The sequence below is a fragment of the Phodopus roborovskii genome, unplaced genomic scaffold, assembly GCF_943737965.1.
Source record: "Phodopus roborovskii unplaced genomic scaffold, PHOROB, whole genome shotgun sequence".
In the NCBI taxonomy this organism is placed as follows: Eukaryota; Metazoa; Chordata; class Mammalia; order Rodentia; family Cricetidae; genus Phodopus; species Phodopus roborovskii.
This window is the reverse complement of record NW_026125382.1, coordinates 74,870-101,511: the sequence shown is the minus strand read 5'-3', so window position 1 is coordinate 101,511 and position 26,642 is coordinate 74,870. Positions and strand designations below refer to the sequence as shown.

The 26,642-nt window shown below is 41.6% G+C and overlaps 1 protein-coding gene across 2 annotated transcripts in view; it reads right to left on the bottom strand.

Annotated features, from left to right (window-relative positions):
- The window catches only part of LOC127214653 (endoplasmic reticulum metallopeptidase 1), a 32,895-nt gene extending 6,785 nt beyond the window's left edge, over positions 1-26,110 (bottom strand). The window contains exons 1-11 of one of the 2 annotated variants that reach the window (XM_051174984.1): positions 25,759-26,110; positions 24,262-24,563; positions 18,178-18,305; positions 16,994-17,099; positions 13,138-13,284; positions 12,501-12,593; positions 11,641-11,853; positions 9,144-9,364; positions 6,209-6,383; positions 5,644-5,834; positions 1,145-1,297 (exon numbers count right to left, since the gene is read on the bottom strand). In XM_051174984.1, the coding sequence (XP_051030941.1) occupies positions 1,145-1,297; positions 5,644-5,834; positions 6,209-6,383; positions 9,144-9,364; positions 11,641-11,853; positions 12,501-12,593; positions 13,138-13,284; positions 16,994-17,099; positions 18,178-18,305; positions 24,262-24,563; positions 25,759-26,081 (2,052 nt within the window). In that variant the 5' untranslated portion in view covers positions 26,082-26,110. The remainder of the gene's footprint in view (positions 1-1,144; positions 1,298-5,643; positions 5,835-6,208; positions 6,384-9,143; positions 9,365-11,640; positions 11,854-12,500; positions 12,594-13,137; positions 13,285-16,993; positions 17,100-18,177; positions 18,306-24,261; positions 24,564-25,758) is intronic. The other variant, XM_051174980.1, reaches the window with a different exon arrangement.
- Positions 26,111-26,642: the final 532 nt, after the last annotated feature.

Below are 26,642 nucleotides of genomic sequence, written 5' to 3'. Positions count from 1 at the left end.
GTGTATGACCACACTCATTTCCTTCTCAGTGCATCACATGCAGTTAATCCATCCACAGAGAAAGACAGGTATGGCAGCAGACAACATATCGGTCTTAATGCCCAAAGGGCTTACAGTGTATTTAATAGCACTCAGCAGCAGAGAACAGCCCGGAGGCAGGGAACAGCACAGACAGGGTTGTCATGGCATGGGTCATGGCAGAGGGAGCACATGTTGGAACTCAGGGCTATTAGCTTTTTGGGTAGAATACAGCTGCTTTCCTCTATAAAAGCAGATTATCAGTAATAGAAACTTGCACATCTGGCAGGGCCTAAAATAGTTATTATTTTGCCCATCAGGGGCGAAAAGAACTCAAAACAAGTCACAGTCCTTTTAAAACTAAAAATATAACTTTTCCTAAATCCTACTGCCAGAGTTGGAACAATTGCCACTCCACTGAAGACCATGATGGACTGCCTTAAAAACTGTTCTTCACCAAAGGTTTCCTACAAAACAGACCCCTGTCCTAAAGACTACCACCAAGGACTACTTGGCTTCCTTTTCGAAATCTCTCAGATTATAGAATTTTTTCCGTCCTTGAATAATTATCTAAATCATGACTCAGTTGGCACTGTGTGACCATGCTAAAACCTTTAACAAAACTGAAAATGAGCATCTGGCTATTTGGTACCACTTCTAAGAGGTTTTATAAAAAGACCTGAAATCCAAAGAAAGTCCTAAACTTCATTTTAATAACCCTTTTATAGGTTATATTCATCACATATTACTCTGAATGTTACTAAGGCTCAATTTTACTAGCAATTTTTAATTTATATTTTATATTGTTAGTAATAGTTTAAGACTTTTGGTCAGCCTACAGATATTTATGCAATTTGTATTTTCAAATGTTCATGATTTCCATGATTATATATGTGCATCTATTATACACACACACACACATATATACATCATGGAAAGTGTGTCTAGCTAATAAGAATGTGCACTGATGGTCAGTGTCCCTTGTTGTTTTATACACAAAGAAATATAGACCAACTAAATTATGTCAACAGCTGAAAAGTCAGTTTTCCTGTTCACCAGTAGAGCTCAAAGTACACACAGTGATGTCATCCTCTGACTCTCACTGCTTATGAAGAACTGCCCTTACCTGAAGGAACACTCTCTTTGGCTTTGGACTCACAGGGTTGGAGCTATATGGGAAAAAGGCTCCACAGCAGACGAGGAGCAGTGTGGCCACACACACCAGGGTTAGGGTCAGCATGGTTTTCTTTGTGCTTTTCACAAGGTAGATGAATATAATCTAAACACAAACACAGAAAAATTATTAATCCATACCTCTGGTAGACAGGTATTTTAAATGATGTTTTTTAGTGGGTATTGTCACTAGAAGCCTGGGTAATGTACTGTGACACAGTAAACAAAGCAGTAATTCCTCAGGTATCCGTCAGAGCCTAGAAAATGACAGGTGCCTTCAGCTGGCCAGGACGGAACTTTGGGACAGTGGGCGGGAAACCAACAGGGAGGATGGAAACAAGACTCAATGACCCTGTGCTCAAGCATCAAAAGAAAAAGGGCCAGAATCCATTTGCAGTCAAGTCAAGCCACTGCCTTCTGTGACTCACTGGCTAATAATGGCCAACCCTGCACAGCAGACTACCACTGAACTGAACCCAAACATGGCATCAAAGCTGCCAAACTGTCAAAAGGTAAGTTTTTATGACTAAATGTGTTTCAATAAAAGTTAGATTCTACCTTTAGTGTTTATTACATGCTAATAAGAGTTGGAGTCATACTTACTAGTTTTTAGATGGATCTTCTAAAAGTTCCATTTGAAGAAAAACTAACTATGAAACAGTACTGTACTTTTAAGTTAACCATTATGACTACTAAACAATGAATCTGAACTTGGGACAGTAAACATGAATCCCTCAGTTGCAAGGTTGGCATCCAAAAGATATACTTAGCTTTTTATCGTAGCCAAATCAGCAAATTGAAAGAAGGGTGCACACAAAATACATTTCAGTCCCCTCAGGTCTGAGAAACTATCTAAAACTAGCTCCTTTTGTTTCTTTATCTTCCTGCCCACACCTTAAACTCACGAAGAACATGAATACAAAGATATTTCCATTGAGGAGAACAAAAAATATATATATCAAAGTTATGCAAAGTTAAAGGCTCCACATACCAAGTATTCCCATGTCCTTTTTGGGGCAATTTCAACCAAACAGTGCTATTCTTGGGTGGGAGGCCTTACTCTTGTTTAATACGTTAGGAAATAATCACCCCAGACAACAAAACAACTGTAACCTATTTGTTCCTCTACCACACAGTCAGAATGCCCAACATGCTTCAAATGTCCCAAGTAATGAGCTTCCCCTCTACTGGAAGCCTGGTAAATTTGAACATACAGATACTGTTCAGATCAAGTTGGATGAAGGAATGGAATTGGAGAGAAATTAATATATTTTAGTTACATCTATATATGTATTTTATTTTTTTAATGCTACTGCCAAAGCTACCCTAAAATCCGACTTGAAGCTACCACTTCCTATTGAAGTTCTGTCTTCTCCAAATTTTAAGACTCATCTTCTAGAAGGTTGTAAATGAATGGGCTCAAAGAATGAAGATAATGAAGGAGCGGCCATAAAGAGACAGTATGCTTGGATTCCACAGTTGAGTACCTTTACAGTTGTATTGCCTTAAATGTTGTACCTTATGTCACTTTTAAATTCTTAAGGGAATACAGAATCAAATGAAGCTAAGTGTGGTAGCACAGTCCTGTAATCCCAGCACTTGGTAAGTGGAGGCAGAAGGACCATGAGTTCAAGGTCATCTTCAGAAAGTTTAAGGCTAGCCTGGGGCATGAGACCTTGTGTCAAAACACCAGAATTAATGAGTAGTGGATCTGGGAAGATAGCTCAGTAGGTAAGAGCACTCACTATGCATACATAAGGACTTGAGTTTTAATCCCCTGCACCCATGTAAAAAGTCAGGCATGACTACCCATGCCTCAGCACTGGGGGAGCAGAGACAGGCAGATCCTGGGAACTCACAGGTTGGCCAGCCTCGCCGAAAAGCAAGCTTCCAGTTCAGTGAGTTATTCCCTTTAGGACATAAGGCAGGGCCTGGTAGGGGAAGGTACCTGATGCCATTCTGTGCCCCTCAAAATGCCATTTACCCACATATGTGTATACAACACACATGAAAGAAAAAAAAAAGGCACATCTAAAGGACCCCAGTGTAACCTGTATGAACTATGACAGGGCTCTGACCCCATGTTTATCATCAAATCTATTTCAGCTCTCAGACAATCGATACAACCATGGTACCCAACAAACAATAACTCTAGGAAATATGGTAACTTATTACTTAACAAAAATGTAATTGTTTTCCAAAACATGTATTTTTAAAAGCCTCAATGACAATGACTAAGAAGCTTCCCTGAAGTAAAAATTATGGTTCAGTGCTCTGCTACCCAAGGAACAACCTCATTCAATCAGGAAGCCACTGTCTTCAACACTGTGACACATAAATGACAAAACAAAGAGAAAGATGACTTACAACAACTAAAAGTAACAGCAGCATTCTCACATAGTAATGAAAGGAAATAAGGTTTTTGTTTTAGGGGAAGAATGGTGGTTTTAAGACAGGTTCTTACTACATAGACTTATCCTAACCTAACCTGTAACTCAGATGTAGACCAGCCTGGCCTTGGACTCAGGTACATTCATTCCAACAATTTTTTTTTTTTTTTAAATATTCCAAGAGGTATTTTCTTAAAAACAAATAACAAAGCCTTCCTAATAATACTTTTTGGTAATCCTGGTAACCCTTTAATCTCATTCCTCTGGCTTCCAAGAAAGCCATGACTGGGGGACTTTCCTAATCTCGTTTCACAGGTTCCTTATGATCATGAGATAGGATTCAAATGTCCTACACCTGAATCACCTTTGTAGGCACCAGAAGTTTCAACCATCTAGGACAGTGGTTCTCAACCTGAGGGTTGAACAACCTGTTCACAAGGGTCACCTTAGACCATCAGAAAACACAGGTATTTGTATTATGATTCATAACAGTAGCAAAATTACAGTTGTGAAGCAGCAACGAAAATAACTTTATGGTTATGAGGAACTGTATTAAAGGGTCACAGCATTAGGAAGGCTGAGAACCGCTGCTCTATAGTGTAAGTACAATGAAAACCTGATTCATAATTCATAGCTACCCTTTAGACCAGATTCCCATTTACAAAGGACAGAACTCTACTTTCTCCTTTATGGTTGCATTTTGTTTTTTAGGACAGGATCTCAATATGTAGTCAAGGTTGGCTTCAAAATCATCATCTTCATGCCTCAGCCTCCCAAGTGCTGGGACTACCATTATGTGTCGCCATGCCCAGGCCTCTAGCTTCTGTAATCCTCACAACAGAAGATCTACGGTTTGAATGGGAAATGTTTCCTTCAAGTTTATGTGAACACTTAGCCCCTAGCTGGGAGGTGCTATTTGGGGAAACAATTAAACAGGCAAGGTCTAAGTGGAGAAAACAGGTCTCTGGTCTGTTGCCTCTGGCTTCTTGTCACAATCTCATCTAGACCTCCCACAGGTTTCTACCACCAGGGGACCTCTGCCTTCCTCACCATGAACAGTGCCTTTAGGAACCATGAGCCAGAATAATTTTTTCCTTTCTTAAGTTATTTTTACCAGGTATTTTCCACACTGATAAGAAAAGCAAGAACACTTAACAAATACAGAAATACAGGGTTAAAGGGTTAATAATAAAACTAGAAGTAAACAACAAACGTTAGGATTCCATCCACCTCTGTAAATGCCAGTAAGAGTTAACCATTACCCTGTAGGTTGTGTTGTTTGTTGGGAGGAGGGATCATTTTCTGTGTTGGGGAACTGAACCCAGGACCTCATGCATGAGGCAGGCACTCATCAGTGAGCTACTGCCTCAGCCTTTCATCTGTATCTCAAAGGCAAGCAGTTAAGAGGTCAGGTTTCTTTTAGTACTAGTATAGCTAATAGCAAGCAGTGTGCATAAGAATGACTCTAATAAATGCAGAGCTTTCCTGGTAGCTGGGGAAATTCCGCAGATGGTGTTGACTATGACTGTGGCAGCCCCTTGCCTCGTGAGGTCTTCAGAACCTAATTTACAGGGAACTCCCTTCACTGCAGGTACAAAAAACTCACCATCGTCCATGAACAACTAAGCAGTCATGAACTGCAGTCCCTGTCTCCACTTGGTTCCCTAGAACAGAACATCTCACAATCCACACTTGGTATATATCCCACGCATCCATATCTATTAGCGTATATATGGAAGGGGCTCTCGAGCTTGCTCGCTTACTCTTTCTCACATATTGATATATATATATCAATCATTAAAACAGTAACAATAACCTCACCATGCAGCCCTGGCTGGGGCTCATGACCCTCTCATTTCTCCTTGAGTGATGACTAAAGTGTGCATCACCGTGTTCTCTGTCTTCTTGGCACACTGAACCCACAGTGTCCACACACTAACCCTATCTTTTGTTTAATTTTTTCTTAATAAAGTATAAGCAACATAAATCCACAGAATCCAGTACAGCTAAAGTCATCACATATATAAAAAAATAAAAGCAAACAAAACCCATTTTTTCTTACAAAATAGGAGGAGAGAATCATCACACAGACAGCCAAAATGGAGGCTAGCACAACATCAGGAGGGATTTCGGAACCACTTCTTCCAAGGATAGGAGTAAACATTTCAAATACAGCCCAGATGAGATACAGTCCATAAAGATATGGGATAGACATCCCCAAAAGGTAAAGAGCAGTAAACCTTCCTTGGGCACCTAGGGAAAAAGGAAGAAACAAGCCTGTAAGAGACCATGACAAGCTGCAGGGCTCCTTTTCACAGTGCTGGCCTGCTCTAGCACCTGGCAGAAACTGAGTCAGATGTCACTCGAGTCCCTTTGGTACATGTGATCTAGTACAATTAGGCATTTTCATCAGGGATGATAAAATACAAATAATATTAAAGTAATATAGTAGCATATGTTCAGAAACATGAGAATGGGATGGGGCATAAAGTATAAGATAAATATTTGTATGACATAAAGAATAAAATATTTTAGAAAGCCAATTGATTAAATACACAAATAATCCCTAGGAGACTTGCATTTTTAATACAGTTTCCATTTTTATAAAAAAACAAAAATGACCCTACCATGCTTCTTGAAGTCGTTGTACACGCAAAGCTTTGTGAGTAACGGAAATGCTACCCAGATAGCACTTATGAATGCAGAGCAAAATCCTTGGTAAGTGAGAACAACAAGAAAGCCACAATGCACAAACAACGCCGTGTCAAAAAACACCTCTCCCAGGTACTGGTTGCTGACATTCTGAAAGAAAGAAATGTAGTCTTGTTCATAGTCATTTACAACGTTTTTAATTACAATTTCTTCAAGGCCAAATGCATATTTCCAGCATGGGCAACCCTTCAAACAGATGAAGGAAAGACTCACATGGCTACTCCTGACTGCAGCTGCTACACAGGACAAGACAGAGAAGGCAGGAGCAACACTGTTGTTTCTATCATAAGGATTGGAAACGTAATAGAAAGATTCCTAAAAACATCCACCCCATATTCCTTTTCTGTTTCTGCAGCTTCCAAACACTGTTACAAGCAATCTAGTGGTTCATGAAGGACATTACCAGCTGCTACAGCATCACAAAGCACGTATCAGAGCACCCACCCTTCACAGCGATGCTCATGGTGGATGTGTGACTTCATTTTCCTGTCTCTCCTATGCTACATCATCCATCATCTTTGCCACTTGGACACCTTTTTCTTCTCTTGATACTTTCTTATACTTTGAAGTTCCTTTTAAAGAAAGACATGGAGTCCAAGGGCATCGTATACTATTTGGGAAGAAAGCTGCCTACGGAACTTCAAATATAACATGTGCCCAAGTGATTCCAAAAGTGTAAACCTCAAATTATAATCACAATGCATAGATACCAAAGAGAGAATGGCTGGGCTTTAAGCTTCTTTCTCTCATTCTCATTTCTGTTAAGGGACCACACTTTAAAGTTCACTGGCAAACAGTTTGGGGTAGTTAAATATTTAGATGCCCAACCTAGTGTTAAGAGGCATGGTCTTAAAAGAAAATAATTCTCCGACCTCAACCTGAAGGCTAGATGGGTGATGCACACCGGTGGTCCCAGCACTCCTGAGGCTGAGTCAGACACCCTGCAGTTTGAAGCTGGGCTGGGCTACAGAACAAGATTCTTACCCAATCTGGGACACAGTGAGGCTCTGCCTCAAAATACTCAAAATAATAATAGCAGCAGTAATTCAGTCTGAAACTAAATGCACTCAAAGAGCTCAGTAAGGAACACTGAAACTTGCTATGTAGATACAGTGAGAGTTAGGGCCAGCCTGAGGAAACTTAGTGAGACCCTGTCTCAAAAGTAAAAGCAAAAAAGAGGGAGATAAGAAAAGTGCTTAGTATACAAGGATATTCAAATGTGAGTATGAATCCTTTAACTGCAGAAACCAGCAAAGTAAAAAGGGACCATTGCTAGGATGTGTGGGGTGAGGGTGGAGGAACAACAGAAGGGGGAATATCAGGGCACAAGTAATCTGATCAGGGAAAGGGGGTACTCTAGTTAGGGATGGGGAGGGAGATAAACACAGAAGGAGGTGGGAGGGGCTAAAACAACTAAAGATGTCTGAAAAAGTATTACAGACTCATACTATGATGTGTATAAATATACATATATAGTTTAAGTGAAATTTTCTCATATAGGCTGGTAATGCTCCCTCCAAGAGCCAAAAGGCCATCTAACAAAACCCTAACACCAGGCTTAAGAAGCCCTCTTTTAAGTTTTTGGTCAGAGTTGCCCAAGAGAGTCCCAAAACATTACAGGCTATTGTTATTGTCCTTGGTTGCCCCTAACAGGTGGAGGTGAGTCCTTATTGCTCAGATACCGTGTGCAGACACAGGAGGCCTATAAGCTAGAACTGACAACATGCAAGCTTCCACAGGAGGGAAGCAACCTACCCAGCTGTGAAGCCTATAAACCATAATGACCAGCATGGCAAGAAAACCCTATGGGTGCAATAGTGACTGACACATTATCTTGGTGGTTGGACTTAAGACCTACTCGGAGGGAAATCATGCCTGGTACTGAAAACCTGGTACTAGAAACCTGGCCAAATACCCAGGACTTTTTAATCCCTAACCATATTCTACATGCCCTCAGACCCACAGATAAGTGTGGTCCTCACCCTGCATTAAGGAAACTCTGCAACAGATAGAGAGCATTACAGAAAACCACAGCCAATCAAAATGCAGAATTGTGGAGCCCGGTCCCAGTGACTACATCTACAAACAACTCTAGAACCTTAGGCTCGGGGAACACTGCAGAAGTGGAAGTACAAAGATTGCAAGAGCCAGAAGATCAGGGAGTTTGCTATGAGACTTTGTCCCCTAGTAATATCAGAAGCTACATCCATAGTCTCACCAACATGACTGTCTAAATGAGCTGCACAAGGCCTTGGCCCTACACAAAGACAGACAGGCAACTAAGGAATGCTGAGTGGAAGAAAAATAATCTTTTAGGGATTGGTTATCCAATACCAAATGGCCAACTCTAAAAACATACATGATTAACAGTATATAGACTTAAAGAGGTTATATTTGTGAACATATACATATATTTATACATACATGTATATAACAAGTACTGAAAATAGAGGCCATGATTTTGAAAGAGAGCAGGAAGGGGTATATGGGAGGGATTAGAAGGTGAAAGAGAAAGAGGGAAATGACACAATCTTAAAAACAAAAGAAAGAGTGATGGGAAAACCAATGAGAACATTTTAAATGCACTATTCTTTTAGGAAAGAAGACAAGTTGTGTCAGACATTGCTTGAGAGAGAGTCCAGCAATGCCACCATCATCAGTCTTACAGTCCAGAAGAGCAGTGACAGTCACACATTCCCAGAATAAGCTAACTCCACGAAATTAACACTATGACAGCCATGCCAACAATGTCTAATGCCTCTGAAAGACCATACATAATAAATTTCACTTGTTTGTCTTCAATTCTTGAAAGCAGCAAAAAGAAAATAACAAAACACCTCAGCCACTTACCACATAATAAAATCTTTTTGCAAGGGTATGTATGAGTATTATTTTAGCCACTGTTGCAGTCCCATACAGGCAAACAGCAACATAAAAGTGGTTGTACCATGAGAGAGACTGTCCAATGAGAGAGACGAACACTGCTATAATAAGAACTGTAACAAGGCTCGTGAACCAGCTAATGAAAGTAATGGCAAGTCCGCATAAGAAGTCTCTTGTGTAGTCAACATCTAATAGAGAAGAATACAAAAAGTTAATGTCACCATCTTCATCAAATCAACTATAACACCAGTAAAGCTAAAGAGGCAAATTTTAAAACAAAAAAAAAAAAAAAAATCACTACTGTAATTGCAGTATAGTGTAGAGAACTGAATGGGATAAGAATAAAGGATGATATTCAAGGAACACAGTGAAATTCCCATAATAGTAAAAGCTCTTAAGAGATGTCTCACAGGAACAATTCAGATACACTCCTTACTAGGCAAAGTGGCAGTAATCGTCATCATTTTTGGGATGCTTTGTTTAAGCATTAGCAAGGATTTTTAAAAAGCAAAGTTCCATATAAACTCTTGCTAAAAGGCAATAGAAGAGAGCTGGTAAGATGGTTCCACAGGAAAGTACACTTACCATACAAGCCTGTAGTGTTATTTTGTTTGTGATCTGAAGATCAAAGTGTAGAATTAGCTATACTAGTTAGCCATAGACCCTAGGCAGTAATCTCAGCACTCGGGAAGCACAGGCATACGGATCTCTGTGAGTTCAAGATCACCCTGAGTTATACAGGATTGATCCAGTCTAAAAAAAACAGCCAACAGTGGTGGCTCACACCTTTAATCTCAGTACTTGGGAGTCACATGTTTTAATCCCAGCACTAGGGAGTTGAAGACCAGAGTGATATGGCTGGGAGGAAAGAGGAGCTCATGGCATTCGATCTTAGACTTCCTAGAAACAGGGTCACCCATTTGGTTTGAGGATTCAGTAGAGACTAGAGGTCTCTCTTGTGTCTGGCTCCTTTACTTCTCTGATCTTTCAGCATATACCCAACTCTGGGTTTTTATTATTAAGACCTGTTAGAACTCATGTTACAGAAGCTTAACAGCCTGAGTTCAATCCCCAGGCCCCACAGAACTGAAGCCCACAAGTTGTCTACTGACTTCACAGATATGCACCATGGCATATGGTGCATGGTAGTATTACCAGCCCCACACATACGCGCACGCACACGCACGCGCACACACACAAGAATAAATGAATAAATAAGTGTAAAAATGTTTTAAAAGATGTTAACATTGGAAAACAATGACAGGGAAAATAACTGGTGGTAAAGAATTATTTAAATTGCTGCTAAATACTTATCTTGAATAACATACAACAATTTAGCTTCTGAAACATTTCAAGCAGAAATGACCTGGGTAGAAGGGAACAATTTAACCAGAAGCACTGCATCCATCTTCTGCACTGTGCTGATGGCCTATAGTGAAGAAGACTTAATGGAGCTTGTCACTAACAGTAATCCACAGGGCCAGCAGGCAGCTCAGCAGGCCACCCAGGACCACATGGTGGAAGGATATTCCCACAAGCTGTCCTCTTGACTTCCACACACACACACACACACAAAAAAAAAAAAAAATACAAATATTTTTAAAACATAAAAAGTCAACTTCTATAAACCTTTTGTTTTTCTTTTTGGTTGTATATAAAGTTAACTTTTAACGCAAGTTATAAAGTTGAATATTACTGAATTTCAAGACATATTAAAATTTGCTATTAAAAAGTAGGGAAACCTAACAGTTTCTTTTCTTTTCTTTTGAAGAAGTACACATGAAAGCACCTCTCTTTACATCGTTTACAATACTAAGGGTCTATTTCAGACAGCAGGCAGCTCCAGGAGCACACAGTGCAGCTTCCCACAGATCCCCGCAGGGCACAGGGCATTGCACTGCACAACAGCTCTTTGGCATTATGAGGCTCTGCCTTCCATTAGTTTGATTACGGCAGACAAGTCGGCTAACTTTACCAATTTCAGGGTGAGTGCAAAAACTGTTGACTTCACCAACCTGAACGTATAATGAGCATACCAATTCAGTACTTATCTAGGAATTCTAAAAATATAAATCAAGTAATGTTCTCCTAAGATGCTATACTTCCTAGGAAGAAACAAAAACAATAGGTAAAATCTCTCAGACATCACACCCCATCCCAGTACCCATACCTTAGGGGAATACTTACTCCTAAATGGGTAAAATCTCTCAGACATCACACCCCATCCCAGTACCCATACCTTAGGGGAATACTTACTCCTAAATGGGTAAAATCTCTCAGACATCACACCCCATCCCAGTACCCATACCTTAGGGGAATACTTACTCCTAAATGGGTAAAATCTCTTAGACATCACACCCCATCCCAGTACCCATACCTTAGAGGGAATACTTACTCCTAAATGGGTAAAATCTCTCAGACATCACACCCCATCCCAGTACCCATACCTTAGGGGAATACTTACTCCTATGTTTGGGCTGCAGCAGTTTTTTCCCCAGGAACAGAACAACAGCCATGACCGCCATGCAGTTTATTATTGAGCCAACACGAGAAGGGTATGCAATGACAAGCAGGCCGAACACATCAAAGAAGACCACATTTCCATGTTGATACTCAGACGAAGAGGCCAGCATGTCAGATGTAGCTAGGTGTTTAAGAACTGCTAAAATGTTGTCACCTTTTAATAAGACAGATAAGATGATCGATTGGGTCGTGATTTACACATACCATGTAAAGCAGAAACAGATCAGGCACTATCTGAAACAGAAGTGACTGGGAGCTCTCCCCCTTTCTTACCAAATGTCCCAGGTAAAGTCCCTCTCTTGCTTTTCTTCCTGTCCACTTGGAAGCTCAACCTTGGCCCTCTCCTACAGCTCTCCCCTAAGGCTCAGGTTTGCCTCCCTGGAAAGCACCACAATGCTCTGTGCTAGGTCAGGGCCTCATCTGTCCTCACCACCCTACCACGGGCCCATATTATCATTCTCTACTCAAAGCCAGTGCCACAAACACAAACCCACGTCCTGATGCTACCTCCGATTCACAGCTCTCACTTTAGCTACATTCTTTACTATTCAACAACCCTATAAGCCTGGGGCCGCCCTTCCAAATCTTTACAGTAAATCAGCATCCCCCACCATAGCCCTGAGCCACTCCTTTCTAAGTAACCACAGTGACAACTGCTAAGTCAGACAGTAAAGACAAAAATGCAAGCCTTCTTCTTTCCAACTTCAAATCTAACTCATTCAACCACACAGGGTACATACAGAACGCACTTTCTAGATATTTCATCATTGTATGCCAAAAGCCAAACCTGTTAATACCAACCTGCTCTCTGAATGGAATCTATGAGAATTCTGTCTGCTGTGTCATACTTGGTGTGATATATGTATCCATTTTCAATAAAAGCTAAATCTATTCCTAAAACAGAAAATGAAAAAAGCCATCTTACTTTAAAGATCAGACTAGGGTTAGGCCTGTTTGTTTAACATAATAAATTCTAAAAGACAAAATGGCAAAACATGAGGTTGCCTGATGTCTGTCATATTCATGAAATGTCATAAACCCTTTTTTGTTCTTACAAAATCTGTAACTATGGTCCATAAATTTAAAGCATAATAATTAAAGCATTTTAAATCACACATTAGGGAAGAAAGTTTGAGGGATAGAATTTGGGCTATACAAGTCACTAAAGGAGTTGGAAATCGAGACAACAAGCATGGGAGCCAAAGTCGCTGAGGACCCTGGCATCTTTGGGGGTGAAGTGCTAAACGGTTCTCTCCAACTCCCACACTGTGGTCTACAACAGCACCCTACAGCAGGCAGCATCTCAGTTACTATGGGTTTAAAGGAGAGGATCAAGAACTTTGCTTTGGTGAGTCAGAAGACAAAGCTCTTATATACAGTGTCCTCAAGAAGTAGAGTTTGCTTCTGACCTAATAGCCTATGGCCACTGACAGAGTACCTGGAATGTTTCCAAAGTCTCTGTAGATCCGGAAGTCGGTATCAGAAGGAATGATTCCACTCTGAAAAACCTCCTGAGCCACCACAGAAGCAAACGGGTGTTTAGCTGCTGAGACATAAGCCTGGACCAGCCAAGGATTTTCAGGGCCTGAAATGAAACAAGACAATACAAGGTTAACCAGATAGCTTTGTTCAACATACCCACACATGGTTGGCTGTACTGAGAAAATATAAGCAACAGCTAACTGATGAGTACCAGGATTGTTTTAGGAGTGATGAAAAAATGTTCTAGGAACTGGAGAGATTGCTCAGTGGTTAGAATTTTTACCACTCAGTCATGAGGGCAAGAGTTTGGTTCCCAACACCTATGTAAAGGGGCTCACAAACACCTTTAACTCCAGCTCCAAGAGATCCTATGATCTCTTCAAACCTTTTTGGGTGCACCTGCACAGACACACACATATTCAAAGATAATGAGCACATACACATAAACTTTTTTAAAATGTTCTAGAATTATGTATGACTATGGAAATAGCTAAAAACAAAACAAAAACAAACAAACAAAAAACCACTAAATTTTACCATTTAAGTTGGTGAACTTATAGGGCATTTATCTTGATATAATAAGCCATGATTTATTTTTATAAACATTTGTATTTATATATATATTATAAAGAAGTCTACAGTTGCAAAATACCACATTTTAAGGAAACAATGTGTATATGTGTTTTTGTGCATAAATAGACATTATTTAAAATTCCCTGAAAGAAACAATTGTAGCACCGGTTTGCTCAGGGCATTGTGAGTGCCATGAGTGTCTGGCTTACAGGGTTTCTTCTACTCAGCTGGTGGAGCCTGGGTTTTTCAAAATGGAACATATATTAATGGTTTAATCTGTTTAAATTTTACAAGGTTGTATTTTATTAACATCTGCAAACATGATGCCGGCAAGCATCCTGACTCACTATGGTGCTGACTTGGTGGGCCACTGCTTCTGACATTAAGAATGATTATTCCAGCCACCAAAAGCTCCCCAAATGAGCATTTCCCTCTGAAGTTACAATGGTACTCTGGAGAGTACAAACTGTTTGATCTGAAAAGCCAAGATAGGACAAGTTTCACCACACAGAAAAACACTGAGGATGGCGATCTGGCACACATTCTGAAACACAACCCATACCTGCTGGCCCAGGAGTGCCTGTTCTCATAGTCAAATGCACAAACAATAGCGGGCTTTCTAGAAAACAGCAGCGCCACAGGGAAGCTGGCTGTCTATAGGCAGTGAGTGGCACTATCTCTGAATAAGAGCATAGAACAATGAAGGTACTTAGTTTACAGTGCACTTCTGGCGGGGAAATATGTAACATGGGCTGTTGCTCTAGCAGAGCCTGGGATTTTCACAGCAGGTGAGAACTCACTGTTGTCTTTGCTTAGAGTTCTCTGCTGCTCCTTTTTGATTTAGTAGCTGTTAAAGTGTTCCTCCTATTATGGATGATATCCAAGAAGCTGGAGGTGGAGACAGCTGCCTATCCCTATAGATGTTAGACTTCAGCTGCTTCACACTGATTCAAGAGAAAACAGAAAAATCTGAGAGCTAAAACAAAATCTTGCTGTATCTCACCTTGTGATCGTGTGTGTGTGTGTGTGTGTGTGTGTGTGTGTGTGTGTGTGTGTGTGTATGTGAGTGTCTGTTTTGAGTCAAGACTATGTAGCCTTGGCTGACCTGGTATTCCCTATTTAGACCTGGTTCCATTTTGAAAGAGTGTAAAGTAAGTTTGAGAGTATTGAAATATGATACTATTTAGGTTACAAAAAACACTTAGTACTTGGTGTAATTTCAAAACTTAAACAATACCATGTCTTTTAAAGATGCTACAAAGTCATTTCCTCTAGCCCACCTCACCCAAAACACTATTTGCCATTAAGACTCCTGGCAAATCAGGCATGATATGACATGCCTATAATCCCAGCACTCTGAAGGAAGAGGCAGAAGGATCAGGATTCAAGAGCAGCCAGGGATACGAAGTAAGACCATCTTGACTCAAACAACAACAAAAACAGCTTTTGGCAGAAGCTATGTGTGTGGCTAAAATGCATTGTTACTTTGCCCAAATTTGTAGAAGGAGAGGACAAGAAATGGACTTTCCAGTGTTGGGTCTCAACAGGCCTTGGCTGAGCAAATCTGTGAGCTTTAACTTCTGCTAGGATGACTAGTGCATGGTATTTATTAATTGTATCCTGTTATCTTCAGGAAAGTCTCTGCCTAAAATTTAAACTCTCTGGCTATTAAGTATAATATGTATTATGTTATATATTATATAAATATAGTAAGTATAATAGCCAGAGAGCCACTAAATAAAATGGTTGCTGTCCATTTTTGACTTTTTCAAATTAACTCAGTGATGGAATTAATTTCCTTCAACTGTGGGTAAATTTTCTCATTCTAACTCATAAATTATCACTTAAAAACCTTTATAATCATCCATAATTAAAAATAATATTCACCATTATAATAGTGATTTTTTTTTAATGGTTATTTGAAACAGGATTTCTCTGTGTAGACCTGGAACTTGCTGTTTAGAGCAGGCTAACCTCAAACTCAGAGATTCCCCTGCCTCTGCCTCCCGAGTGCTGGAATTAAAGGCATGCACCGCCACCCCTCCCCCCCATGAATATGATTTTTAATTACATTTTTTGTGTATTTTTATTGCATTTTATATGATGTCCTCTTTTGCTTCTCAGCTCTGTGGTAAAACACTGACCAAAAGGAACTTGCAGGGAGAAATGGGTTCATTTAGCCTTCAGAGTATAGAGTCCATCACAACAGAAGCCAAGGTACAAACTTCAGCTGGGAACCTGGAAGCAAATCTACAGCAGAGGCCACAGAGGAAGAATGGCTGCTTATTGGCGTGCTTTTTACGGTTTGCTCAGCCTGCTTCATGTGAAACTCAGGGCTACCTGTGTAGGAGTGATACCACCTACAGGAAGCTGGGCCTTTCCACATCAATCATTAATCAAGAAAATGTCCACAGATATGCCCCCCCAGACATACCTACAGGCCAGTCTGATGGAGGCAGTTCCTCAATTGAGAATCTGTCTTTCCAATTAACTCTACTTTGAGTCATATTGCCAAAAAAAAAAAAAAAAAACAGAAAACCAGCACATACTATAATCCCATTACTGGCTCTGAACCAACTCTGAGCCTCAATCACTCAGGTTCAAATCATGCCATACCAACTATAAAACCTTGCAAGTTAAACTCGCCCACCTCTGTTCTTCATCTACAAAGTACAAGTATAGCAGCATGTATTCCTCAAGTTGCTTTGCGAACTAAATAACTCAATGTACAGCAGCGCATGTTCCAAATAACATTTGCATATAATATGTACTACTGAGGAACCACATGCTGATCACATTGTTTTGTTTAAAAAAATGATCAGCCAGCGTAGCTGAATGTGTAAGTTCCTGTCTCTATAAGGTAGGATGTAACTGAAGAAGTCACTGGATGCTAACACATCTGGGCTACCATAAGCATGTACACACACACACACACACGTGCAAATACCACACATGTACACACCAAAACCATAAGCATGTACACACACACACACACGTGCATATACCACACATGTACACACCAAAACCATAAGCATGTACACACACACACACACACACACACACGTGCATATACCACACATGTACACACCAAAATTTTTCACAAAGTTAAAATTACCTCACATCTTAAAAATAAATCTCATTCAATAGATTGCTCATTAAGAGATTCGTGACACTGAAAAACTTTCCACTGTCATAAGACCAGAACTGCACTGAAATGCTCAGTGCGCAACCTCACATACCTGTTTGGAACACAAGTTCTTTCCCTCCTACACCTGCTGCCTCCAGGTTAATAAATGCTCGAATCAAACTGGCCCAGGGATGTTGAGTAATAAAACCATGACTGGCCTTAATGAGGGAGAAACAAATGTATGTTAAAATATGTTTTTATATTGTTTATTTGCATGACAGAATGGCTATCTTGAAAAGGTGGGGACTACGGGAACAAAATAAACATTTTTTAAAGGCAGACAGACTCTAAAGGCATCTTCCTGTATATAATGGTGTTCAGTTAGCCAAGAGGAAAGTCACTGTGAGGATATGCAAAAGTTAAGAAAATGCAGGAGAGATAATCCATATGGTTGGGCATTCGTACTGTGTACCTTCCTCAAATCATCTCTCTGAAACTCAGAGAGTAATTATAACATTCAAAAGCCCTTGAATCAAACACTTTTCTGGGCATGGTAGCACATGCCTGTAATCCCAGCACTCAGAAAACTGAGCAAGAGGATCACAAGTGCCAGGTATCCTGGGAGACACAGCAAGTCCCTGTTTCAAAAGCTAAAAGTGAAAACAGCCAGGCAGTGGTGGTGCACACCTTTAATCCCAGCACTCAGGAGGCAGAAACAGGCAGATCTCTATGCATCTGAGGTCAGCCTGATCTACAGAGCCAGTTCTAGGACAGACAATGCTACCAAAGAAACACTGTCCTTTGGGGGGGTGGGAAGATAGTGAAAATAAAAGAATCACATACTAACAAGATGAGTTGGGTTTCTAACATATTGAGCATGTCTGCATCATGGGTATTTTTAAAGTACTACTAAGTACAGTATTTGTTTTGCATGTTATTTTATGACATTACTCATATTGCTAATAAAACACAATAAATGTTACTAACCAATCATTATTGCTCTCATTATTACTCAACTCAAATATTTATTTTTTCATTAAAATTACTTTTATTTTAAAAAATTCACACATTAAAATTCATTCTTTTGGTGTATAACTCTGAGTTTAAACAAAACATACACATTGCAAGTATGAACAACACAAAGTTCCTATTATTTATAAAAACCCTTTGTGCCAACACTTGATATCTACTGGATTTTCTGCCTCATTGCTTCACCCTTTCCAGAAAACACACAAATGAAATGTAACAGTAATCAGCCATTTGTCGGCTCAAATATTTAAAACAATAAAACCTTACTTGCAAGACATTTTCCTCAGCACCGTTGAAGAGAAACACCACAGCATGCTGCAAGGGTTCTGATGACACTGACATGCCACGGAGAACCTCGAGCATTACTGCACAGCTAACTGCGTCATCACTGGCACCTAGGAGTAGAAAACAGAGTCACTTCTCAGAGTCTCAGTACTTCTCATTGCCTGTGGAATGCAGTTTTCCCCTCAGAGAAGCGTCATAACAGCGGCATGACCGGGAAGCACGACTGTCATCATAGGATGACAACTATGCCCAACAAAGACACACCCATTAAGATCCTTGTCTGGTCTGCTCAATGACATAATCGGTGCCTGGAACCACCCTTATAGTACACACTCAATAGCTGTGTTGAAAAATTAACCAGATAGGACCTAAGGCCAACTGGGATTCATCCTCTCCCATCACCCCCTGGAGAATTCTTTACTTCTGGTACTTATGGCCTCCTCCACTCTATCATTTCCTTGACCTTCAAAACCATAAAAGCTGTAGCACTTCACATTTACAGACGGAGCAACACTCTGCAATGGATGTTCACATTGGATGAGGTAACACTTTTTAAAGATTTTCTGAATGGACAGAGTAATGAAAGAGCACAAAGGAGGCGCCTGAATGGTAAGAAGAACAAACTAATGGCAGCACTGGAAAGGTATAGCATGCAGTCAAGTACATCAGGAAATAATATTAAAGATGATAAAAAGAACTCTAGTGCTCTGATTTAAAAAATAATAATAATAAAATCCACTATTTTAACATTTGCACTGACTCTGTGTGCAGGCTGGGAGGCACACTTGTCACAGTGCACATACGCAAGTTGAGGGACAATCTTTGAGAGGCCATTCTTTGCTTCCACTATGTGGGTCCAGACTCAGGCAGCTGGGCGTGGCAGGTGCCTTTAAGCACAGAGCCATCTTGCTGGGCCCTATATGCTGACTTTGAAAGTTCTGTGGGAGATAGTTGAAGGAACTGACTGGCTATTTGATGACACTGAAAAGTTATAACTGGATTTTCTAAGTGAGCTAGCTCATGATATTATTGACATGCTCAAAGGGGTCCCCATCCTTCACCAATATAGACTAAAATAGAGAAACCAATGCAGCAAAAAGCAATCTCAAAACAACCAAGAAGAGGAGGGCTGCAGGACAGCAGCAGGACTGGGCTGCAGGAGAGCAGCAGGACTGGGCTGCAGGAGGCAGCAGGACTGGGCTGCAGGGGGCTGCAGGAAGGCTGCAGGAGAGCAGCAGGACTGGGCTGCAGGAGGCAGCAGGACTGGGCTGCAGGAGAGCTGCAGGAAGGCTGCAGGAGAGCAGCAGGACTGGGCTGCAGGAGAGCAGCAGGACTGGGCTGCAGGAGAGCAGCCGGACTGGGCTGCAGGGGGCTGCAGGAGAGCAGCAGGACTGGGCTGCAGAGAGCAGCAGGACTGGGCTGCATGACTTTGAGGCACACTGGAGGTCAATGAGCAGCCCTGTTTTCTAGATCTCATTTTTCTCCTAATAGGGAGCTTAAAGGGCAGTTAGAGTGAGAAACACTATTCTAACTCAGGCAGTAGCACCTCTGGATGTGCACACAAGAGCGGCAGGGTGCTATAGCATTCCACAGGCACTGGGGAGCAGGATGTCATTTACCATTTCCGGGTCTCGAAAGCGGACTGATGGTTCAAGCTATGCACAGATTAAACGGGACAGCACCCATTGCCTGGCTCCTGGGAAACACCCCACCTTAGTTTTCTTCTCTTTGAAAACTTAGGGAAGGCTCTGTAACCGGGTAAAATAAAATACTTGCTCTGGGGCTCTGTTAAATTCTAAAACTCACTCTTGCTCAAAAAGAAACAATACTAATGACACCTCTCTTGGTGAATATTGGACTGTATTTTAGTCACTAGTCACAGTGAAACAAAATAATGGCTACCTGATTAGTATTAATTAGAGCAGGGAGTATAAGCTGATGAAGCTTATGTGTGCCACTTTCCAGAAAACAGATAAACACTTCCATTTTGAATTGAAACTGTTCTTTTAAAATAAAAAGCAAACAGTAACACTTTTCTTTATTCTAAGTAAGGTTTAAAACGTTTATCCTCATATAGCTGATTGATAAATTAAACTTCCCATTCACTTTCCCCTACTTTAATGGTTCTAGTGTCTTAGGCGAGGCCCAGAAAGGGGTCAAAATTCTTTTAAGAACGTGAACAGTAAAAAGGCCAAGTGGTTAAGTTGCATACCTTTCCACTTAGAATCAACCCTGAAATTGAAGTCACCCCAAAATAACTCAAATGTCTCTTTCACTGATGACCTGGCACCACGCAGAGGAGCTGAGACGATAAATGAGGCCCTTCTGTGGGTAACATTACTTCTAGTGGGTATCAATTCCTGGGTCCACATATGCTGCTGAGAACTTAAAAATGATGCTCACAGGAAATTAAACACAGCTGAGCAGGTCTGCGAGGCCTGCGACCCCAGTCCTTTGGTGGCTAAAGCAGAATTGCTGGTAAAGCTCAGGCCAGCCTAGACTACACTGTTGAGGATGTCTCAATAATATTCCTGAAGGTGTAGTATAGCTCAGTGGTAGAGCATCTGCCCGGCAAGTACGGGTGCTGGTTCCATCCCCAGCACACAAATACTCTTGCTTCAGTGAGTTCATCCACTGAAAGGATTTGGGAGATAGACACCTATTTGAAGAGTGGTTGAAAAACTACTCCTACCTTATTATTGGTAGATATTTCCTTCACACTATCAGTATGAGTATTATAAAATTTTAGATAAAAGTGATTCTAAACTAGAAATAGAGTATTACTTAGCATGCAGAAAACCATAGATTCAATCTGGAAAAAAAAAAATCTCTTTAGTCATTTAAACCATGCACAGTGGCACACTCAGCAAAGTCATCCTCAGCTACATAGCCAAGTGTGAAACCAGTTCAAGGCTAGCCTGGGCTACATGAGACCCTGTATGAAAGAAATGGGGTGGGCATTCTAATGGCTGTCCAAAGAATCTTTTCATTAGTGGACTCCACATGGGAGCCATACACTTGGCATTGTGTGAAGAGCAGCAGACAATGCAAACACTATTTGGTACTAACAGAAATCCAGAAGGAAACAGGAAAAAACTCCCTGCCCTCCCCCCACTTGCCTATAAGCAGAACACAAATCTATGCAGGTGTTCCACCTCCCCCTCTACCCGGAAGGACAAAGGTTAACCTCCAAAGACAACCTTAGCCCCTGAAGAGCCTACAGACAGCAAACTTAGCCAACTAGACTTTACTTGCCATACATGTCATCTCCAGCATTTGCTGCCCACTGATTCTAGGTCCTTTCTCCTTTGGTTTGGTTTTGGTTTTTCTGTGGCACTAAGGATGGGACTTGGGGCAATCACTCTCCCACTAAGCTACACCCCACCTGGTTCTTTCCCTTTGTCTTCTCACTTTTCAAAAACAGTTTTGTTCTTGATGACAAGAATAGCTAAGCCAGAGAGCTGAACCACCTCTTTGAAATAGTGTCCTTCTGTATCACCCAGGTACATCTGCACAGGGAAATAGCCTTGTCTGCTTTTCTTTTTTATCTTTTCTTACAAGGATCCATCCCACATAAGGATTACGAAAGATAAAGAAAAATTCAGGGTTTCTACATTTGTTTGATACCTATATATCCAGTCTTTCTAATGCAATGCTCCAAAAAAAAAAAAAAAAACCCAGAGCATTATGTGTCCCTTTCCAATTTAAGCATCTTAATAATGAACACAGGATGGCCTTGTCTAGTGTCTCAAGCATAAGGTAAAACACTTCTGCCTTTAAAAAAAAAAATGAACATGTGTATACTAATTTCTGAATAAGAAAAGCATATTCTAAATGTGAAATATCCAGTCACAAAATCATTTCAAGTTAAGGCTAGTTTATGTCTTATGTGACTCCAGATAGTTATATTGAGCCTGCTATACACGAAGGCAACCAGAAATATTGTCAACAATAGTACCAACAACAAGGGAAGATTTCCTTAAAAGATGCTGTCCTAATGTTTTACTTACACTTAATCCTTTGAGCTATACTATCAGGAAATTAGCCATTATTTTTCCATTTAACAGGAAGTTAAAAAATGAATTAGGCAATAGGCCCAAAAAGGCCTAATGATACTCAGATACCCTCTTCCTGGCCAGGAGGTCAAGCACCTACCCCAGCTGTGTGGGATCAGACGTGATAATCAGAAAAGGGGTCTTCTTATGTCTAAAATCTCAGGAAACACTACTTTCCATTCTTACCTTCCTATATTATTAGCTGTTTTTTGTTTTTGTTTTGCATGTCTTATTTGTTTACATGAGTATATAGAGAAGAAATTTTAGAGATAATGCATGTCATTGGTTTAAGACATGAGGCCATTGTAAGAGAGTCAAGGAAATTTACTTACATGATAAAAGATTTTAGGACTTAATTACAATAAGAAGGTTTCATATAATAGCATTTCAATGGTAGGTTTTGTTTCCCTCTAATACTTTCCCAAAACATCACCATCTCTAAATAAAAAAATTAATCCTTGGAGCTGGGCAGTGGTAATGGCACACATCTTTAATTCCAGCAGAGGCAGGAGGAACTCTGAGTTCCAGGACAGCCAGGACGACACAGAGAAACCCTGTCTCAAAAAATCAAAATAGTAGTAAATCCTTAAAGCTCAACAGTTAAGACAGTTTGCCTCGCAATCATGAGGACAAGTTCAGACACCACAATCCACAACTGCTCACAGATGTCTAAGCTCCAACTCCAAGGAATCTGACACCCTCTCTTGGCCCGCAAGTACATACGTATGTACATACATACATACATACTCTCACTCTCTCTCAAAATACTTCATAAATACATATGAAAAAAAAAAAAAAAGCAAACAGAATCCCTGTGGCCCACAGCTATATCAATACCTCTACATCCTAGGAGAACTTTCAAGCTAACTGCATCTCTCTACTTCCAAGCTACTCCTGTTGATTGTAATGCTTTTCCTCGACATTTCTGGGGAAGCATACATAATGCCTCTTCTGGTTTAAGTTTTGGCTACATTCATTTCAACCAATACCCATCAAACAGCTGAAGAGTTTTAAATGCTTTCTTACCATTGCTCTTGCCAACATACCTTGCACTCTCTGGTGCTACTGTAGGGAGAAAGAGACCCAGAGTCTGGCCTCGGGACACATGAAGAAACCACTTAAACTACTGAAAACTTGTTTCTGAGTTACCTTCTTTTTTTCTTTTTTGTTTCTGGGTTTTCTTCCCCCCCCCCCCCCCCCGAGACAGGGTTTCTCTGTAGCTTTGGAGCCTTTTCCTGGAACTCATTCTATAAATTAGGTTAGCCTAGACCACACAGAGATCCACCTGTCTCTGCCTTTCTAATGCAACCACCACCTGGTTGAAAAATCTTATATTTAAAAAAAGTTCCCAATGACTCATTGCAATGAACACTTAACAGGAAAAGATGTGTGGACTAAAGGATAATCTGTGTGACTCACTGAGCCACACGACAGCTTCCACACCGAGACTTTTTTTTTTTTTTATGTTTTTTGTTTTGTTATTTTTGGTTTTACTTTTAAATTTTGTTTTGGGGGGAGCTGCAAGAGCAGAGGGCGGAAGTGGCGGAACAGGGAGATGAGTGGGCTTGGAATGCATGATGTGAAATCCACAAAGAATCAATAAAAAGTTAAATTAAAAAAAAATAAACAAGTTCAATTTAGGGGATTCATACTGATTTGACAAATATGTATTAAATCAGTCATTGTCTTAAACATCAAGTTTTCTATCTTGCCAATGTCTATTCAGAGTGCTAGGCTAAGTATTCTAGCAATATATCATACCCTCAGTGGACAGTAATTCTAACTTTTGAAGTGAACAGAAACTGCTAGAAGTAATGTCCTCCAAACCATGTATTCCTGAAATGTAGGGATCTTTTTCCCAAAGCCTAGTGCAACGCCTGGCTGTGTAAGCACTTACAAGTGGACAGACACATGGTAAACTAATAATAAGGCTACTTCAGCCTACCAAAAACATCTCATGATTGTCATGGGGCTTGTGGGCCACTGTTTAGTAATTATGACAAGTACATACCTGGTGAGTTTGCCACCGAGTCAAAGTGACAGTTAGCCAGTACAGCATGCTGGGCTCCACTTCCGGGTTCCAGCTTTACCACAACATTAGTAATGTTGTCATAGTAGCTTGTAAAACCTCCCAAGAAGTCAATGCTGAAGGAACCTGTAGGCCTTTGTATGTCCACTGAAATTCTGTGAATGCTGCTGCTTTGTCTTTCAATCAGTTTGATCTGCTCCAATAGGTACTGCACTGTCAGAATTTCATTTTCTGTACTTCCTGTAGTCCTGGGACCAATGGCTGTTATGTGTTCCAGATAATCCCTGAAAGCAATCAAAAGGAATGATGATGATAAACTTAAAATGACCATATCTTAGAGCTTGCCTCCTACCTCAGAAAGTTTAGTTCTTTTGAATTCTCACATAAAGAAAAACCAAATGCAAAAACACTGCCCCTCCCCCATGTCTAAGTCATGGTCACTAGTTATCCTGGAACTCACTACATAGATCAAACTGGCCTCGAAATCAGAAAGATCCACCTGCCTCTGCCTCTAAAGGCACTTTAAAAAAAAAAATAAGTAAACAAACAAATAAACTAAAAAAAAAATCAGACACCCCAAGAAAATTACCTGGAGGTTTCATCACTTTATATTACATCCCAGGAACTAATGCTTTCAAATTTTCCTCCTTTGATTCCACATCAAATCAGTACCAAGACTAGGGCTTATATTCAGTATGTGTGGCTGCTGAAGGCTAGGTAGGAAAACACAACTTCACAGGCTAGTTACAGATTGTTCCTTACTGGGTCTAAATGGCAGAAACCGATGGTGAGAAAAACCCTTAAGAAAATGTTTTCAACGCGCTACATCCAAAGAAGCAGCTTTTAAAACAACCGCAGTTAAAAACTTTCTGCTAGCTTAGGATTCATCTGGTTTAAGATGCAAGTTACAAAATCAAAGAGTTCACCTTCCCAAGTACACCTGGGGTCGTTTAAAAAGCTTGAGCCCTATACAATCCGTTATCACATTAGGGCCACTGACCAAAGGCGAACTTGAGAAAGTGTAGGCAGAACTCTGAATGAGTGGCCTCTTGGATTAGTGTCCACAGCTTTCGGATTTGGGGGCTGCGTTGCTTGGGAAGGCAGCACACTACCTTACACCTTCCCAACACCATCCCCAAAGGGCTTTTTAATGAACGCAGTCTTGGCCCAAACACCCCACGCACAGGGGCGTGCTAACAACCAATCATCTGCGGGCGGGGCAGAGTGCACGGGGAAGCAGATTCGATCCACCTGGCCACCCTGAGAAAGCGAAAGGGGAGCCTGCAAGCCCCGGATACCCGCCATTCAGACCCAGAGGGACGCGCGGGACCACCCCGCTTCCCACCCACGTGCGCCCAGGGACCCCCCCCCGAACCCAACACCGCGCAGCCAGACTAGAGTCACCGACCCGGAGCTCCCCACCCCGGGCTCTCCCGCCTGGGGCAGCAGCGGACGTGCGGCCGGGCCGGTCGACCGTACCTGGCTTGGCGAGCGTCGAACTCGCCCTGGAGCCCGGAGGTCCGGCTCAGCACCAGCCGCTGCAGCGAGAGCTGCACGAGCGCCCGCAGTGCGAGCAGGTACAGTGCGAGCGCCAGCACCGTGCGCGCCTCGGACAGCGCGGTCCCCGCGCCCCGGCTCGCGCCTCCGCTCCCCGAGCTCCCCTTCCGCGTCCTCCCGCCGCCGCTCGCGTCCGCCTGCGCTGAGGCCTCTCTCTCCCGGTGCGGCGCGGCCGCCGGGCCCTCCCGACGCTCCGCCGCGCCGCGGTGCCGCCTCACGGCCGCCGACTCGGAACTCCATTCCATGGCCGCAGCCACTAGCCCCAACCGCCCCGGCCCGCGACAGCCCGGGCCGCCGCGGCCGCCGCAGCGCCTCCTAGTGAGCGGACGGAAACTGCAGAGGGCCAAACTTCTTCTGATTGGCTGATCTGCTCTGCTGCACCCCGGCGCTTCAGTCTAACTGATCTTCGGTGGCCGGCCGGGGCGGGGCATGGTAGTTGTGCTTGCTTCCCAGCCTGGTGTCTGCAGATTGCCAAACGGAAAAACACCCATAAATCGAAAAATGAGTAGCCCCAAGCAAGAGGAAAGTGCAAGGCCACTTTTAACAGAATGCACCAGGCATTTATCCTGCCCTGGGCAGATGCCTCTGAAAAGGTAGGATCCTGTCTACAAAAACAAAAAGTAAGATTTTACAACCAGCAATGGACCAATATAGGCCTGTAATCCTGGCACTAGGGAACTAGGAAGCTTGGCCATTGGGGGATCTCTATTTCTAGTCCAGAGAGGGATACATAAGGAAGACCTTAAAAGAAGAGAAAGGGGGGGGGGGAGAAAAGGGAGGGAAGGAGGAAGGGAGGAAAGGAAAGA